General features: G+C 54.2%; 1 protein-coding gene across 1 annotated transcript in view; it reads right to left on the reverse strand.

Annotated features, from left to right (window-relative positions):
- LOC121278170 (serum response factor-like) overlaps positions 1-18,724 on the reverse strand; it is a 78,539-nt gene that overhangs the window by 17,792 nt on the left and 42,023 nt on the right. The window contains exon 4 of the mRNA XM_041188319.1: positions 18,603-18,679. Within this exon, the coding sequence (XP_041044253.1) occupies positions 18,603-18,679 (77 nt within the window). The remainder of the gene's footprint in view (positions 1-18,602; positions 18,680-18,724) is intronic.

Raw genomic sequence — 18,724 nt, forward strand, 5'->3', positions numbered from 1 at the left:
GGGGGAGAGTCCGGGATACTGGGATATTATCTATCTGACTCGGAGTGGGGGGAGAGTCCGGGATACTGGGATATTATATATCTGACTCGGAGTGGGGGGAGAGTCCGGGATACTGGGATATTCTCTATCTGACTCGGAGTGGGGGGACAGTCCGGGATACTGGGATATTATCTATCTGACTCGGAGTGGGGGGAGAGTCCGGGATACTGGGATATTATATATCTGACTCGGAGTGGGGGGAGAGTCCGGGATACTGGGATATTATATATCTGACTAGGAGTGGGGGGAGAGTCCAGGATACTGGGATATTATCTATCTGACTCGGAGTGGGGGGAGAGTCCGGGATACTGGGATATTATCTATCTGACTCGGAGTGGGGGGAGAGTCCGGGATACTGGGATATTATATATCTGACTCGGAGTGGGGGGAGAGTCCAGGATACTGGGATATTATATATCTGACTCGGAGTGGGGGGAGAGTCCAGGATACTGGGATATTATATATCTGACTCGGAGTGGGGAGAGAGTCCGGGACACTGGGATATTATATATCTGACTCGGAGTGGGGGGAGAGTCCGGGATACTGGGATATTATCTATCTGACTCGGAGTGGGGGGACAGTCCGGGATACTGGGATATTATCTATCTGACTCGGAGTGGGAGGAGAGTCTGGGATACTGGGATATTATATATCTGACTCGGAGTGGGGGGACAGTCCGGGATACTGGGATATTATATATCTGACTCGGAGTGGGGGGACAGTCCGGGATACTGGGATATTATCTATCTGACTCGGAGTGGGGGGAGAGTCCGGGATACTGGGATATTATATATCTGACTCGGAGTGGGGGGAGAGTCCGGGATACTGGGATATTATATATCTGACTCGGAGTGGGGGGAGAGTCCGGGATACTGGGATATTATATATCTGACTCGGAGTGGGGGGAGAGTCCGGGATACTGGGCTATTATATATCTGACTCGGAGTGGGGGGACAGTCCGGGATACTGGGATATTATATATCTGACTCGGAGCGGGGGGACAGTCCGGGATACTGGGATATTATCTATCTGACTCGGAGTGGGGGGACAGTCCGGGATACTGGGATATTATCTATCTGACTCGGAGTGGGGGGAGAGTCCGGGATACTGGGATATTATATATCTGACTGGGAGTGGGGGGAGAGTCCGGGATACTGGGATATTATATATCTGACTCGGAGTGGGGGGAGAGTCCGGGATACTGGGATATTATCTATCTGACTCGGAGTGGGGGGCGAGTCCGGGATACTGGGATATTATCTATCTGACTCGGAGTGGGGGGAGAGTCCGGGATACTGGGATATTATCTATCTGACTCGGAGTGGGGGGAGAGTCCAGGATACTGGGATATTATCTATCTGACTCGGAGTGGGGGGAGAGTCCGGGATACTGGGATATTATCTATCTGACTCGGAGTGGGGGGGAGAGTCCGGGATACTGGGATATTATCTATCTGACTCGGAGTGGGGGGAGAGTCGGGGATACTGGGATATTATCTATCTGACTCGGAGTGGGGGGAGAGTCCGGGATACTGGGATATTATATATCTGACTAGGAGTGGGGGGAGAGTCCAGGATACTGGGATATTATCTATCTGACTCGGAGTGGGGGGAGAGTCCGGGATACTGGGATATTATCTATCTGACTCGGAGTGGGGGCAGGGTCCGGGATACTGGGATACTATATATCTGACTCGGAGTGGGGGGAGAGTCCGGGATAGTGGGATATTATCTATCTGACTCGGAGTGGGGGGAGAGTCCGGGATACTGGGATATTATATATCTGACTCGGAGTGGGGGGAGAGTCCGGGATACTGGGATATTATCTATCTGACTCGGAGTGGGGGGACAGTCCGGGATACTGGGATATTATATATCTGACTCGGAGTGGGGGGACAGTCCGGGATACTGGGATATTATCTATCTGACTCGGAGTGGGGGGACAGTCCGGGATACTGGGATATTATCTATCTGACTCGGAGTGGGGGGAGAGTCCGGGATACTGGGATATTATATATCTGACTCAGAGTGGGGGGAGAGTCCGGGATACTGGGATATTATATATCTGACTCGGAGTGGGGGGAGAGTCCGGGATACTGGGATATTATCTATCTGACTCGGAGTGGGGGGAGAGTCCGGGATACTGGGATATTATCTATCTGACTCGGAGTGGGGGGAGAGTCCGGGATACTGGGATATTATCTATCTGACTCGGAGTGGGGGGAGAGTCCGGGATACTGGGATATTATCTATCTGACTCGGAGTGGGGGGAGAGTCCGGGATACTGGGATATTATCTATCTGACTCGGAGTGGGGGGAGAGTCCGGGATACTGGGATATTATCTATCTGACTCGGAGTGGGGGGAGAGTCCGGGATACTGGGATATTATCTATCTGACTCGGAGTGGGGGGAGAGTCCGGGATACTGGGATATTATATATCTGACTAGGAGTGGGGGGAGAGTCCAGGATACTGGGATATTATCTATCTGACTCGGAGTGGGGGGAGAGTCCGGGATACTGGGATATTATCTATCTGACTCGGAGTGGGGGCAGAGTCCGGGATACTGGGATACTATATATCTGACTCGGAGTGGGGGGAGAGTCCGGGATAGTGGGATATTATATATCTGACTCGGAGTGGGGGGAGAGTCCGGGATACTGGGATATTATCTATCTGACTCGGAGTGGGGGGAGAGTCCGGGATACTGGGATATTATCTATCTGACTCGGAGTGGGGGGAGAGTCCGGGATACTGGGATATTATATATCTGACTCGGAGTGGGGGGAGAGTCCGGGATACTGGGATATTCTCTATCTGACTCGGAGTGGGGGGACAGTCCGGGATACTGGGATATTATCTATCTGACTCGGAGTGGGGGGAGAGTCCGGGATACTGGGATATTATATATCTGACTCGGAGTGGGGGGAGAGTCCGGGATACTGGGATATTATATATCTGACTAGGAGTGGGGGGAGAGTCCAGGATACTGGGATATTATCTATCTGACTCGGAGTGGGGGGAGAGTCCGGGATACTGGGATATTATCTATCTGACTCGGAGTGGGGGGAGAGTCCGGGATACTGGGATATTATATATCTGACTCGGAGTGGGGGGAGAGTCCAGGATACTGGGATATTATATATCTGACTCGGAGTGGGGGGAGAGTCCAGGATACTGGGATATTATATATCTGACTCGGAGTGGGGAGAGAGTCCGGGACACTGGGATATTATATATCTGACTCGGAGTGGGGGGAGAGTCCGGGATACTGGGATATTATCTATCTGACTCGGAGTGGGGGGACAGTCCGGGATACTGGGATATTATCTATCTGACTCGGAGTGGGAGGAGAGTCTGGGATACTGGGATATTATATATCTGACTCGGAGTGGGGGGACAGTCCGGGATACTGGGATATTATATATCTGACTCGGAGTGGGGGGACAGTCCGGGATACTGGGATATTATCTATCTGACTCGGAGTGGGGGGAGAGTCCGGGATACTGGGATATTATATATCTGACTCGGAGTGGGGGGAGAGTCCGGGATACTGGGATATTATATATCTGACTCGGAGTGGGGGGAGAGTCCGGGATACTGGGATATTATATATCTGACTCGGAGTGGGGGGAGAGTCCGGGATACTGGGCTATTATATATCTGACTCGGAGTGGGGGGACAGTCCGGGATACTGGGATATTATATATCTGACTCGGAGCGGGGGGACAGTCCGGGATACTGGGATATTATCTATCTGACTCGGAGTGGGGGGACAGTCCGGGATACTGGGATATTATCTATCTGACTCGGAGTGGGGGGAGAGTCCGGGATACTGGGATATTATATATCTGACTCGGAGTGGGGGGAGAGTCCGGGATACTGGGATATTATATATCTGACTCGGAGTGGGGGGAGAGTCCGGGATACTGGGATATTATCTATCTGACTCGGAGTGGGGGGCGAGTCCGGGATACTGGGATATTATCTATCTGACTCGGAGTGGGGGGAGAGTCCGGGATACTGGGATATTATCTATCTGACTCGGAGTGGGGGGAGAGTCCAGGATACTGGGATATTATCTATCTGACTCGGAGTGGGGGGAGAGTCCGGGATACTGGGATATTATCTATCTGACTCGGAGTGGGGGGGAGAGTCCGGGATACTGGGATATTATCTATCTGACTCGGAGTGGGGGGAGAGTCGGGGATACTGGGATATTATCTATCTGACTCGGAGTGGGGGGAGAGTCCGGGATACTGGGATATTATATATCTGACTAGGAGTGGGGGGAGAGTCCAGGATACTGGGATATTATCTATCTGACTCGGAGTGGGGGGAGAGTCCGGGATACTGGGATATTATCTATCTGACTCGGAGTGGGGGCAGGGTCCGGGATACTGGGATACTATATATCTGACTCGGAGTGGGGGGAGAGTCCGGGATAGTGGGATATTATCTATCTGACTCGGAGTGGGGGGAGAGTCCGGGATACTGGGATATTATCTATCTGACTCGGAGTGGGGGGAGAGTCCGGGATACTGGGATATTATCTATCTGACTCGGAGTGGGGGGAGAGTCCGGGATACTGGGATATTATATATCTGACTCGGAGTGGGGGGAGAGTCCGGGATACTGGGATATTCTCTATCTGACTCGGAGTGGGGGGACAGTCCGGGATACTGGGATATTATCTATCTGACTCGGAGTGGGGGGAGAGTCCGGGATACTGGGATATTATATATCTGACTCGGAGTGGGGGGAGAGTCCGGGACACTGGGATATTATATATCTGACTCGGAGTGGGGGGAGAGTCCGGGATACTGGGATATTATCTATCTGACTCGGAGTGGGGGGACAGTCCGGGATACTGGGATATTATCTATCTGACTCGGAGTGGGAGGAGAGTCTGGGATACTGGGATATTATATATCTGACTCGGAGTGGGGGGACAGTCCAGGATACTGGGATATTATATATCTGACTCGGAGTGGGGGGACAGTCCGGGATACTGGGATAATATCTATCTGACTCGGAGTGGGGGAAGAGTCCGGGATACTGGGATATTATATATCTGACTCGGAGTGGGGGGAGAGTCCGGGATACTGGGATATTATATATCTGACTCGGAGTGGGGGGAGAGTCCGGGATACTGGGATATTATATATCTGACTCGGAGTGGGGGGAGAGTCCGGGATACTGGGCTATTATATATCTGACTCGGAGTGGGGGGAGAGTCCGGGATACTGGGATATTATCTATCTGACTCGGAGTGGGGGGAGAGTCCGGGATACTGGGATATTATATATCTGACTCGGAGTGGGGGGAGAGTCCGGAATACTGGGATATTATCTATCTGACTCGGAGTGGGGGGAGAGTCCGGGATACTGGGATATTATCTATCTGACTCGGAGTGGGGGGAGAGTCCGGGATACTGGGATACAATATATCTGACTCGGAGTGGGGGGAGAGTCCGGGATACTGGGATATTATCTATCTGACTCGGAGTGGGGGGAGAGTCCGGGATACTGGGATATTATCTATCTGACTCGGAGTGGGGGGAGAGTCTGGGATACTGGGATATTATATATCTGACTCGGAGTGGGGGGAGAGTCCGGGATACTGGGATATTATCTATCTGACTCGGAGTGGGGGGAGAGTCCGGGATACTGGGATATTATCTATCTGACTCGGTGTGGGGGGAGAGTCCGGGATACTGGGATATTATATATCTGACTCGGAGTGGGGGGAGAGTCTGGGATACTGGGATATTATCTATCTGACTCGGAGTGGGGGGAGAGTCCGGGATACTGGGATATTATCTATCTGACTCGGAGTGGGGGGAGAGTCCGGGACACTGGGATATTATATATCTGACTCGGAGTGGGGGGAGAGTCTGGGATACTGGTATATTATCTATCTGACTCGGAGTGGGGGGAGAGTCCGGGATACTGGGATATTATATATCTGACTCGGAGTGGGGGGAGAGTCTGGGATACTGGGATATTATCTATCTGACTCGGAGTGGGGGGAGAGTCCGGGATACTGGGATATTATATATCTGACTCGGAGTGGGGGGAGAGTCCGGGATACTGGGATATTATATATCTGACTCGGAGTGGGGGGACAGTCCGGGATACTGGGATATTATCTATCTGATTCGGAGTGGGGGGAGAGTCCGGGATACTGGGATATTATCTATCTGACTCGGAGTGGGGGGAGAGTCCGGGATACTGGGATATTATCTATCTAACTCGGAGTGGGGGGAGAGTCCGGGATACTGGGATATTATCTATCTGACTCGGAGTGGGGGGAGAGTCCGGGATACTGGGATATTATATATCTGACTCGGAGTGGGGGGAGAGTCCGGGATACTGGGATATTATCTATCTGACTCGGAGTGGGGGGACAGTCCGGGATACTGGGATATTATATATCTGACTCGGAGTGGGGGGACAGTCCGGGATACTGGGATATTATCTATCTGACTCGGAGTGGGGGGACAGTCCGGGATACTGGGATATTATCTATCTGACTCGGAGTGGGGGGAGAGTCCGGGATACTGGGATATTATATATCTGACTCGGAGTGGGGGGAGAGTCCGGGATACTGGGATATTATATATCTGACTCGGAGTGGGGGGAGAGTCCGGGATACTGGGATATTATCTATCTGACTCTGAGTGGGGGGAGAGTCCGGGATACTGGGATATTATCTATCTGACTCGGAGTGGGGGGAGAGTCCGGGATACTGGGATATTATATATCTGACTAGGAGTAGGGGGAGAGTCCAGGATACTGGGATATTATCTATCTGACTCGGAGTGGGGGGAGAGTCCGGGATACCGGGATATTATCTATTTGACTCGGAGTGGGGGCAGAGTCCGGGATACTGGGATACTATATATCTGACTCGGAGTGGGGGGAGAGTCCGGGATAGTGGGATATTATCTATCTGACTCGGAGTGGGGGGAGAGTCCGGGATACTGGGATACTATCTATCTGACTCGGAGTGGGGGGAGAGTCCGGGATACTGGGATATTATCTATCTGACTCGGAGTGGAGGGAGAGTCCGGGATACTGGGATATTATATATCTGACTCGGAGTGGGGGGAGAGTCCGGGATACTGGGATATTATCTATCTGACTCGGAGTGGGGGGACAGTCCGGGATACTGGGATATTATCTATCTGACTCGGAGTGGGGGGAGAGTCCGGGATACTGGGATATTATATATCAGACTCGGAGTGGGGGGAGAGTCCGGGATACTGGGATATTATATATCTGACTAGGAGTGGGGGGAGAGTCCAGGATACTGGGATATTATCTATCTGACTCGGAGTGGGGGGAGAGTCCGGGATACTGGGATATTATCTATCTGACTCGGAGTGGGAGGAGAGTCCGGGATACTGGGATATTATATATCTGACTCGGAGTGGGGGGAGAGTCCAGGATACTGGGATATTATATATCTGACTCGGAGTGGGTGGAGAGTCCAGGATACTGGGATATTATATATCTGACTCGGAGTGGGGGGAGAGTCCGGGATACTGGGATATTATCTATCTGATTCGGAGTGGGGGGAGAGTCCGGGATACTGGGATATTATCTATCTGACTCGGTGTGGGGGGAGAGTCCGGGATACTGGGATATTATATATCTGACTCGGAGTGGGGGGAGAGTCTGGGATACTGGGATATTATCTATCTGACTCGGAGTGGGGGGAGAGTCCGGGATACTGGGATATTATCTATCTGACTCGGAGTGGGGGGAGAGTCCGGGACACTGGGATATTATATATCTGACTCGGAGTGGGGGGAGAGTCTGGGATACTGGGATATTATCTATCTGACTCGGAGTGGGGGGAGAGTCCGGGATACTGGGATATTATATATCTGACTCGGAGTGGGGGGAGAGTCTGGGATACTGGGATATTATCTATCTGACTCGGAGTGGGGGGAGAGTCCGGGATACTGGGATATTATATATCTGACTCGGAGTGGGGGGAGAGTCCGGGATACTGGGATATTATATATCTGACTCGGAGTGGGGGGAGAGTCCGGGATACTGGGATATTATCTATCTGACTCGGAGTGGGGGGAGAGTCCGGGATACTGGGATATTATATATCTGACTCGGAGTGGGGGGAGAGTCCGGGATACTGGGATATTATATATCTGACTCGGAGTGGGGGGAGAGTCCGGGATAGTGGGATATTATATATCTGACTCGGAGTGGGGGGAGAGTCCGGGATACTGGGATATTATATATCTGACTCGGAGTGGGGGGAGAGTCCGGGATACTGGGATATTATCTATCTGACTCGGAGTGGGGGGAGAGTCCGGGATACTGGGATATTATCTATCTGACTCGGAGTGGGGGGGAGAGTCCGGGATACTGGGATATTATCTATCTGACTCGGAGTGGGGGGAGAGTCCGGGATACTGGGATATTATATATCTGACTAGGAGTGGGGGGAGAGTCCAGGATACTGGGATATTATATATCTGACTAGGAGTGGGGGGAGAGTCCGGGATACTGGGATATTATCTATCTGACTCGGAGTAGGGGGAGAGTCCGGGATACTGGGATATTATATATCTGACTCGGAGTGGGGGGAGAGTCCGGGATACTGGGATATTATCTATCTGACTCGGAGTGGGGGGAGAGTCCGGGATACTGGGATATTATCTATCTGACTCGGAGTGGGGGGAGAGTCCGGGATACTGGGATATTATCTATCTGACTCGGAGTGGGGGGAGAGTCCGGGATACTGGGATATTATCTATCTGACTCGGAGTGGGGGGACAGTCCGGGATACTGGGATATTATCTATCTGACTAGGAGTGGGGGGAGAGTCCGGGATACTGGGATATTATCTATCTGACTCGGAGTGGGGGGAGAGTCCGGGATACTGGGATATTATCTATCTGACTCGGAGTGGGGGGAGAGTCCGGGATACTGGGATATTATCTATCTGACTCGGAGTGGGGGGAGAGTCCGGGGTACTGGGATATTATCTATCTGACTCGAAGTGGGGGGAGAGTCCGGGATACTGGGATACTATCTATCTGACTCGGAGTGGGGGGAGAGTCCGGGATACTGGGATATTATCTATCTGACTCGGAGTGGGGGGAGAGTCCGGGATACTGGGATATTATCTATCTGACTCGGAGTAGGGGGAGAGTCCGGGATACTGGGATATTATCTATCTGACTCGGAGTGGGGGGAGAGTCCGGGATACTGGGATATTATCTATCTGACTCGGAGTGGGGGGAGAGTCCGGGATACTGGGATATTATCTATCTGACTCGGAGTAGGGGGAGAGTCCGGGATACTGGGATATTATATATCTGAACCGGAGTGGGGGGAGAGTCCGGGATACTGGGATATTATCTATCTGACTCGGAGTGGGGGGAGAGTCCGGGATACTGGGATATTATATATCTGACTCGGAGTGGGGGGAGAGTCCGGGATACTGGGATATTATATATCTGACTCGGAGTGGGGGGACAGTCCGGGATACTGGGATATTATCTATCTGATTCGGAGTGGGGGGAGAGTCCGGGATACTGGGATATTATCTATCTGACTCGGAGTGGGGGGAGAGTCCGGGATACTGGGATATTATATATCTGACTCGGAGTGGGGGGAGAGTCCGGGATACTGGGATATTATCTATCTGACTCGGAGTGGGGGGACAGTCCGGGATACTAGGATATTATCTATCTGACTCGGAGTGGGGGGAGAGTCCGGGATACTGGGATATTATATATCTAACTCGGAGTGGGGGGAGAGTCCGGGATACTGGGATATTATCTATCTGACTCGGAGTGGGGGGACAGTCCGGGATACTGGGATATTATATATCTGACTCGGAGTGGGGGGACAGTCCGGGATACTGGGATATTATCTATCTGACTCGGAGTGGGGGGACAGTCCGGGATACTGGGATATTATATATCTGACTCGGAGTGGGGGGAGAGTCCGGGATACTGGGATATTATATATCTGACTCGGAGTGGGGGGAGAGTCCGGGATACTGGGATATTATATATCTGACTCGGAGTGGGGGGAGAGTCCGGGATACTGGGATATTATCTATCTGACTCGGAGTGGGGGGAGAGTCCAGGATACTGGGATATTATCTATCTGACTCGGAGTGGGGGGAGAGTCCGGGATACTGGGATATTATCTATCTGACTCGGAGTGGGGGGAGAGTCCGGGATACTGGGATATTATCTATCTGACTCGGAGTGGGGGGAGAGTCCGGGATACTGGGATATTATCTATCTGACTCGGAGTGGGGGGGAGAGTCCGGGATACTGGGATATTATCTATCTGACTCGGAGTGGGGGGAGAGTCCGGGATACTGGGATATTATCTATCTGACTCGGAGTGGGGGGAGAGTCCGGGATACTGGGATATTATATATCTGACTAGGAGTAGGGGGAGAGTCCAGGATACTGGGATATTATCTATCTGACTCGGAGTGGGGGGAGAGTCCGGGATACCGGGATATTATCTATCTGACTCGGAGTGGGGGCAGAGTCCGGGATACTGGGATACTATATATCTGACTCGGAGTAGGGGGAGAGTCCGGGATACTGGGATATTATCTATCTGACTCGGAGTGGGGGGACAGTCCGGGATACTGGGATATTATCTATCTGACTCGGAGTGGGGGGACAGTCCGGGATACTGGGATATTATATATCTGACTCGGAGTGGGGGGAGAGTCCGGGATACTGGGATATTATATATCTGACTAGGAGTGGGGGGAGAGTCCAGGATACTGGGATATTATCTATCTGACTCGGAGTGGGGGGAGAGTCCGGGATACTGGGATATTATCTATCTGACTCGGAGTGGGAGGAGAGTCCGGGATACTGGGATATTATATATCTGACTCGGAGTGGGGGGAGAGTCCAGGATACTGGGATATTATATATCTGACTCGGAGTGGGTGGAGAGTCCAGGATACTGGGATATTATATATCTGACTCGGAGTGGGGGGAGAGTCCGGGATACTGGGATATTATCTATCTGACTCGGTGTGGGGGGAGAGTCCGGGATACTGGGATATTATATATCTGACTCAGAGTGGGGGGAGAGTCTGGGATACTGGGATATTATCTATCTGACTCGGAGTGGGGGGAGAGTCCGGGATACTGGGATATTATCTATCTGACTCGGAGTGGGGGGAGAGTCCGGGACACTGGGATATTATATATCTGACTCGGAGTGGGGGGAGAGTCTGGGATACTGGGATATTATCTATCTGACTCGGAGTGGGGGGAGAGTCCGGGATACTGGGATATTATATATCTGACTCGGAGTGGGGGGAGAGTCTGGGATACTGGGATATTATCTATCTGACTCGGAGTGGGGGGAGAGTCCGGGATACTGGGATATTATATATCTGACTCGGAGTGGGGGGAGAGTCCGGGATACTGGGATATTATATATCTGACTCGGAGTGGGGGGAGAGTCCGGGATACTGGGATATTATATATCTGACTAGGAGTGGGGGGACAGTCCGGGATACTGGGATATTATCTATCTGACTCGGAGTGGGGGGAGAGTCCGGGATACTGGGATATTATATATCTGACTCGGAGTGGGGGGAGAGTCCGGGATACTGGGATATTATATATCTGACTCGGAGTGGGGGGAGAGTCCGGGATAGTGGGATATTATATATCTGACTCGGAGTGGGGGGAGAGTCCGGGATACTGGGATATTATATATCTGACTCGGAGTGGAGGGAGAGTCCGGGATACTGGGATATTATATATCTGACTCGGAGTGGGGGGAGAGTCCGGGATACTGGGATATTATATATCTGACTAGGAGTGGGGGGAGAGTCCAGGATACTGGGATATTATATATCTGACTAGGAGTGGGGGGAGAGTCCGGGATACTGGGATATTATCTATCTGACTCGGAGTAGGGGGAGAGTCCGGGATACTGGGATATTATATATCTGACTCGGAGTGGGGGGAGAGTCCGGGATACTGGGATATTATCTATCTGACTCGGAGTGGGGGGAGAGTCCGGGATACTGGGATATTATCTATCTGACTCGGAGTGGGGGGAGAGTCCGGGATACTGGGATATTATCTATCTGACTCGGAGTGGGGGGAGAGTCCGGGATACTGGGATATTATCTATCTGACTCGGAGTGGGGGGACAGTCCAGGATACTGGGATATTATCTATCTGACTAGGAGTGGGGGGAGAGTCCGGGATACTGGGATATTATCTATCTGACTCGGAGTGGGGGGAGAGTCCGGGATACTGGGATATTATCTATCTGACTCGGAGTGGGGGGAGAGTCCGGGATACTGGGATATTATCTATCTGACTCGGAGTGGGGGGAGAGTCCGGGGTACTGGGATATTATCTATCTGACTCGAAGTGGGGGGAGAGTCCGGGATACTGGGATATTATCTATCTGACTCGGAGTGGGGGAAGAGTCCGGGATAATGGGATATTATCTATCTGACTCGGAGTGGGGGGACAGTCCGGGATACTGGGATATTATCTATCTGACTCGGAGTGGGGGGAGAGTCCGGGATACTGGGATATTATATATCTGACTCGGAGCGGGGGGAGAGTCCGGGATACTGGGATATTGTCTATCTGACTCGGAGTGGGGGGAGAGTCCGGGATACTGGGATATTATCTATCTGACTCGGAGTGGGGGGAGAGTCCGGGATACTGGGATATTATCTATCTGACTCGGAGTGGGGGGAGAGTCCGGGATACTGGGATATTATATATCTGACTCGGAGTGGGGGGAGAGTCCGGGATACTGGGATATTATATATCTGACTAGGAGTGGGGGGAGAGTCCAGGATACTGGGATATTATATATCTGACTCGGAGTGGGGGGAGAGTCCGGGATACTGGGATATTATCTATCTGACTCGGAGTAGGGGGAGAGTCCGGGATACTGGGATATTATATATCTGACTCGGAGTGGGGGGAGAGTCCGGGATACTGGGATATTATCTATCTGACTCGGAGTGGGGGGAGAGTCCGGGATACTGGGATATTATCTATCTGACTCGGAGTGGGGCGAGAGTCCGGGATACTGGGATATTATCTATCTGACTCGGAGTGGGGGGAGAGTCCGGGATACTGGGATATTATCTATCTGACTCGGAGTGGGGGGAGAGTCCGGGGTACTGGGATATTATCTATCTGACTCGAAGTGGGGGGAGAGTCCGGGATACTGGGATATTATCTATCTGACTCGGAGTGGGGGGAGAGTCCGGGATACTGGGATATTATCTATCTGACTCGGAGTGGGGGGAGAGTCCGGGATACTGGGATATTATCTATCTGACTCGGAGTAGGGGGAGAGTCCGGGATACTGGGATATTATATATCTGACTCGGAGTGGGGGGAGAGTCCGGGATACTGGGATATTATCTATCTGACTCGGAGTGGGGGGAGAGTCCGGGATACTGGGATATTATCTATCTGACTCGGAGTGGGGGGAGAGTCCGGGATACTGGGATATTATCTATCTGACTCGGAGTGGGGGGAGAGTCCGGGATACTGGGATATTATCTTTCTGACTCGGAGTGGGGGGACAGTCCGGGATACTGGGATATTATCTATCTGACTAGGAGTGGGGGGAGAGTCAGGGATACTGGGATATTATCTATCTGACTCGGAGTGGGGGGAGAGTCCGGGATACTGGGATATTATCCATCTGACTCGGAGTGGGGGGAGAGTCCGGGGTACTGGGATATTATCTATCTGACTCGAAGTGGGGGGAGAGTCCGGGATACTGGGATATTATCTATCTGACTCGGAGTGGGGGGACAGTCCGGGATACTGGGATATTATCTATCTGACTCGGAGTGGGGGGAGAGTCCGGGATACTGGGATATTATATATCTGACTCGGAGTGGGGGGAGAGTCCGGGATACTGGGATATTGTCTATCTGACTCGGAGTGGGGGGAGAGTCCGGGATACTGGGATATTATCTATCTGACTCGGAGTGGGGGGAGAGTCCGGGATACTGGGATATTATCTATCTGACTCGGAGTGGGGGGAGAGTCCGGGATACTGGGATATTATATATCTGACTCGGAGTGGGGGGAGAGTCCGGGATACTGGGATATTATATATCTGACTAGGAGTGGGGGGAGAGTCCAGGATACTGGGATATTATATATCTGACTCGGAGTGGGGGGAGAGTCCGGGATACTGGGATATTATCTATCTGACTCGGAGTAGGGGGAGAGTCCGGGATACTGGGATATTATATATCTGACTCGGAGTGGGGGGACAGTCCGGGATACTGGGATATTATCTATCTGACTCGGAGTGGGGGGAGAGTCCGGGATACTGGGATATTATCTATCTGACTCGGAGTGGGGCGAGAGTCCGGGATACTGGGATATTATCTATCTGACTCGGAGTGGGGGGAGAGTCCGGGATACTGGGATATTATCTATCTGACTCGGAGTGGGGGGACAGTCCGGGATACTGGGATATTATCTATCTGACTAGGAGTGGGGGGAGAGTCCGGGATACTGGGATATTATCTATCTGACTCGGAGTGGGGGGAGAGTCCGGGATACTGGGATATTATCTATCTGACTCGGAGTGGGGGGAGAGTCCGGGATACTGGGATATTATCTATCTGACTCGGAGTGGGGGGACAGTCCGGGGTACTGGGATATTATCTATCTGACTCGAAGTGGGGGGAGAGTCCGGGATACTGGGATATTATCTATCTGACTCGGAGTGGGGGGAGAGTCCGGGATACTGGGATATTATCTATCTGACTCGGAGTGGGGGGAGAGTCCGGGATACTGGGATATTATCTATCTGACTCGGAGTGGAGGGAGAGTCTGGGATACTGGGATATTATATATCTGACTCGGAGTGGGGGGAGAGTCCAGGACACTGGGATATTATATATCTGACTCGGAGTGGGGGGAGAGTCCGGGATACTGGGGATATTATATATCTGACTCAGAGTGGGGGGAGAGTCCGGGATACTGGGATATTATATATCTGACTCGGAGTGGGGGGTTAGTCCGGGATACTGGGATATTATCTATCTGACTCGGAGTGGGGGGAGAGTCCGGGATACTGGGATATTATATATCTGACTCGGAGTGGGGGGAGAGTCCGGGATACTGGGATATTATATATCTGACTCGGAGTGGGGGGAGAGTCTGGGATACTGGGATATTATATATCTGACTCGGAGTGGGGGGAGAGTCCGGGATACTGGGATATTATCTATCTGACTCAGAGTGGGGGGAGAGTCCGGGATACTGGGATATTATCTATCTGACTCGGAGTGGGGGGAGAGTCCGGGATACTGGGATATTATATATCTGTGACCCTGAAATCCCAGGAATTACAGTCAAACTCTCTGTGTGAAAATTGCTGCCTGTCGATACTCAGAAGCTGTATTTGGGTGGATGGGTAACAGAGATTTAGTGCAGTGTGACTACCCCCGGCCTTTCAGCACTCCCCCACCGCACCAACATCTTCACAATGACTCTGTGCAATAAGATACTGCATAAAAATCACAGGGGTCCAAACTCCCCATCTAGGCTGATACACAGGCAAACCAAACAGCTACTATTTGATGCATCTTGTCACTCCGGTCTATGCATATCAGTCTGTGGGTGCGAGTGAGAGAGAGAGAGAGGGGGGGCGCGGGCAGGCGAGAGAGAGAGAGAGAGAGAGAGAGAGAGAGAGAGAGAGAGAGAGAGAGAGAGAGAGAGAGAGGGGGCGCAGGCAGACGAGAGAGAGAGAGAGAGGGGGCACAGGCAGACGAGAGAGAGGAGGCGCGGGCAGACGAGGGGGGGGGCACAGGCAGACGAGAGAGTGAGAGAGAGAGAGAGGGGGTGCGGGCAGGCGAGAGAGAGAGAGAGAGAGAGGGGGGGCGCAGGCAGGCGAGAGAGAGAGAGGGGGTGCGGGCAGGCGAGAGAGAGAGAGGGGGTGCGGGCAGGCGAGAGAGAGAGAGAGAGAGAGAGAGAGAGGGGGTGCGGGCAGACGAGAGAGAGTGTGAGAGAGAGAGAGAGGTGGTGCGGGCAGGCGAGAGAGAGAGAGGGGATGCGGGCAGGCGAGAGAGAGAGAGAGAGAGAGAGAGGGGGTGCGGGCAGGCGAGAGAGAGCGAGGGGGTGCGGGCAGGCGAGAGAGAGAGGGGGTGCGGGCAGGCGAGAGAGAGAGAGAGAGAGAGAGAGAGGGGGTGCGGGCAGACGAGAGAGAGAGAGAGAGAGAGAGAGAGAGAGGCCGCGGGCAGACGAGAGAGAGAGGGGCCGCGGGGAGACGAGAGAGAGAGAGGGGGGGCGCAGGCAGATGAGAGAGAGAGGGAGAGAGAGAGAGAGGGGCACGGGCAGACGAGAGAGAGAGGGGGCGCGGGGAGACGGGGGGGGGGGCACGGGGAGACAAGAGAGAGAGAGAGAGGGGGCGCGGGGAGACGAGAGAGAGAGGGGGCGCGGGGAGACGAGAGAGAGAGAGAGGGGGCGGGGGGCGCGGGGAGACGAGAGAGAGAGAGAGGGGGCGCGGGGAGACGAGAGAGAGAGAGAGGGGGCGCGGGGAGACGAGAGAGAGAGGGGGTTCGGGCAGACGAGAGAGAGGGGGCTCGGGCAGACGAGAGAGAGGGGGCGCGGGCAGACGAGAGAGAGAGAAGGGGCACGGGCAGACGAGAGAGAAAGGGGGCGCAGGCAGACGAGAGAGAGAGGGGGCGTGGGCGGGCAGAAGAGGGGGGGGTGGCGCGGGCAGACGAGAGAGAGAGAGAGGGGGTGCGGGCAGACGAGAGAGAGAGGGGGTGCGGGGAGACGAGAGAGAGAGGGGGCGCCAGCGGGCAGACGAGAGAGAGAGGGGGTGCGGGGAGACGAGGGGGGGGGGGGGCGCGGGGAGACGAGAGAGAGAGAGAGAGGGGGCGCGGGGAGACGGGGGGGGGGCGCGGGGAGACGAGAGAGAGAGAGAGAGGGGGCGCGGGGAGACGAGAGAGAGAGAGAGGGGGCGTGGGGAGACGAGAGAGAGAGAGAGGGGGCGCGGGGAGACGAGAGAGAGAGAGGGGGGGCTCGGGCAGACGAGAGAGAGGGGGCTCGGGCAGACGAGAGAGAGGGGGTGCGGGCAGACGAGAGAGAGAGGGGGCGCCAGTGGGCAGACGAGAGAGAGAGAGAGAGAGAGGGGGTGCGGGCAGACGAGAGAGAGAGAGAGAGAGAGAAAGGGGGCGCGGGCAGACGAGAGAGAGAGGGGGCGCGGGCGGGCAGACGCGAGAGAGAGGGGGCGCGGGCAGATGAGAGAGAGAGAGCGAGGGGGCGCGAGCAGACGAGAGAGAGAGGGGGGCACGAGCGGGCAGACAAGAGAGAGGTGGCACGGGCAGACGAGAGAGAGAGAGGCGGCGCGGGCAGACGAGAGAGCGAGAGAGGGGGCGCGGGCAGACGAGGGGGGGCGCGGGCGGACAGACGAGAGAGAGAGAGAGAGGGGGCACGGGCAGACGAGACAGAGAGAGAGAGAGGGGGGCGCGGGCAGACGAGAGAGAGAGAGAGAGAGAGGGGGGCGCGGGCAGACGAGAGAGAGAGAGAGAGGGGGGCGCGGGCAGACGAGAGAGAGAGAGAGAGGGGGGGCGCGGGCAGACGAGAGAGAGAGAGAGAGAGGGGGCGCAGGCAGACGAGAGAGAGAGAGAGAGAGAGGGGGGCGTGGGCAGACGAGAGAGAGAGAGAGTGGGCGAGCGGGCAGACGAGAGAGAGAGGGGGCGCAGGCAGACGAGAGAGAGAGAGAGAGTGGGCGAGCGGGCAGACGAGAGAGAGAGAGAGAGGGGGGCGCGGGCAGACGAGAGAGAGAGAGAGTGGGCGAGCAGGCAGACGAGAGAGAGAGGGGGCGCAGGCAGACGGGAGAGAGAGGGGGCACGTGCAGACGAGAGAGAGAGGGGGTGCGTGCAGACGAGAGAGAGAGAGGGGGCGCGGGCGGGTGAGCAAGAGAGGGAGAGAGAGGTGTGGGCGGGCAGACGAGAGAAAGAGAGAAAGGGGGTGCGGGTGGGCAAGAGAGAGAGAGGTGGTGCGGGCGGGTGAGCAAGAGAGGGAGAGAGAGGTGTGGGCGGGCAGACGAGAGAGAGACAGAGAGAGGGGGCGTGGGCAGACAAGAGAGAGAGGGGGCGCGGGCAGACGAGAGAGAGAGAGAGAGAGAGAGGGGGCGCGGGCAGACGAGAGAGAGAGAGAGAGAGAGGTGGTGCAGGCGAGAGAGAGAGGGGGTGCGGGCGGGCAGGCGAGAGAGAGAGAGAGGGAGTGCGGGGTGGGCAGGCGAGCGAGAGAGGGAGTGCGGGGTGGGCAGGCAAGAGAGAGAGGGGGCGCGGGCAGGTGAGAGGAAGGGCGCGCGTTGGAACACGAGAGAGGGTGTGGGTGGGCACGCACAAGAGGGGGGAGGGAGAGAGCAGGACAGTGAGAGGCAAAGAGAGAAGACATCAAAAATGACAATCCCCTGACCACCCACAATGCATTAAAATGGGAATCCCATTGACCTTTCCTGTAGGACATCAGAGATTTTCAGATATTGTCTCTTTACACCATACCTGGTGTAGCTGGACGGCTGACAGTGGGATTTGGACTGTTCCTGTGGGAGCAGTGAGCACAACCTGAGGTACCCCACCTGTAAGAGAGAACAAGCAACTCAGCATAAACACCAAGTTCAGGC

This window comes from Carcharodon carcharias, chromosome 5, assembly GCF_017639515.1.
Source record: "Carcharodon carcharias isolate sCarCar2 chromosome 5, sCarCar2.pri, whole genome shotgun sequence".
NCBI lineage: Eukaryota > Metazoa > Chordata > Chondrichthyes > Lamniformes > Lamnidae > Carcharodon > Carcharodon carcharias.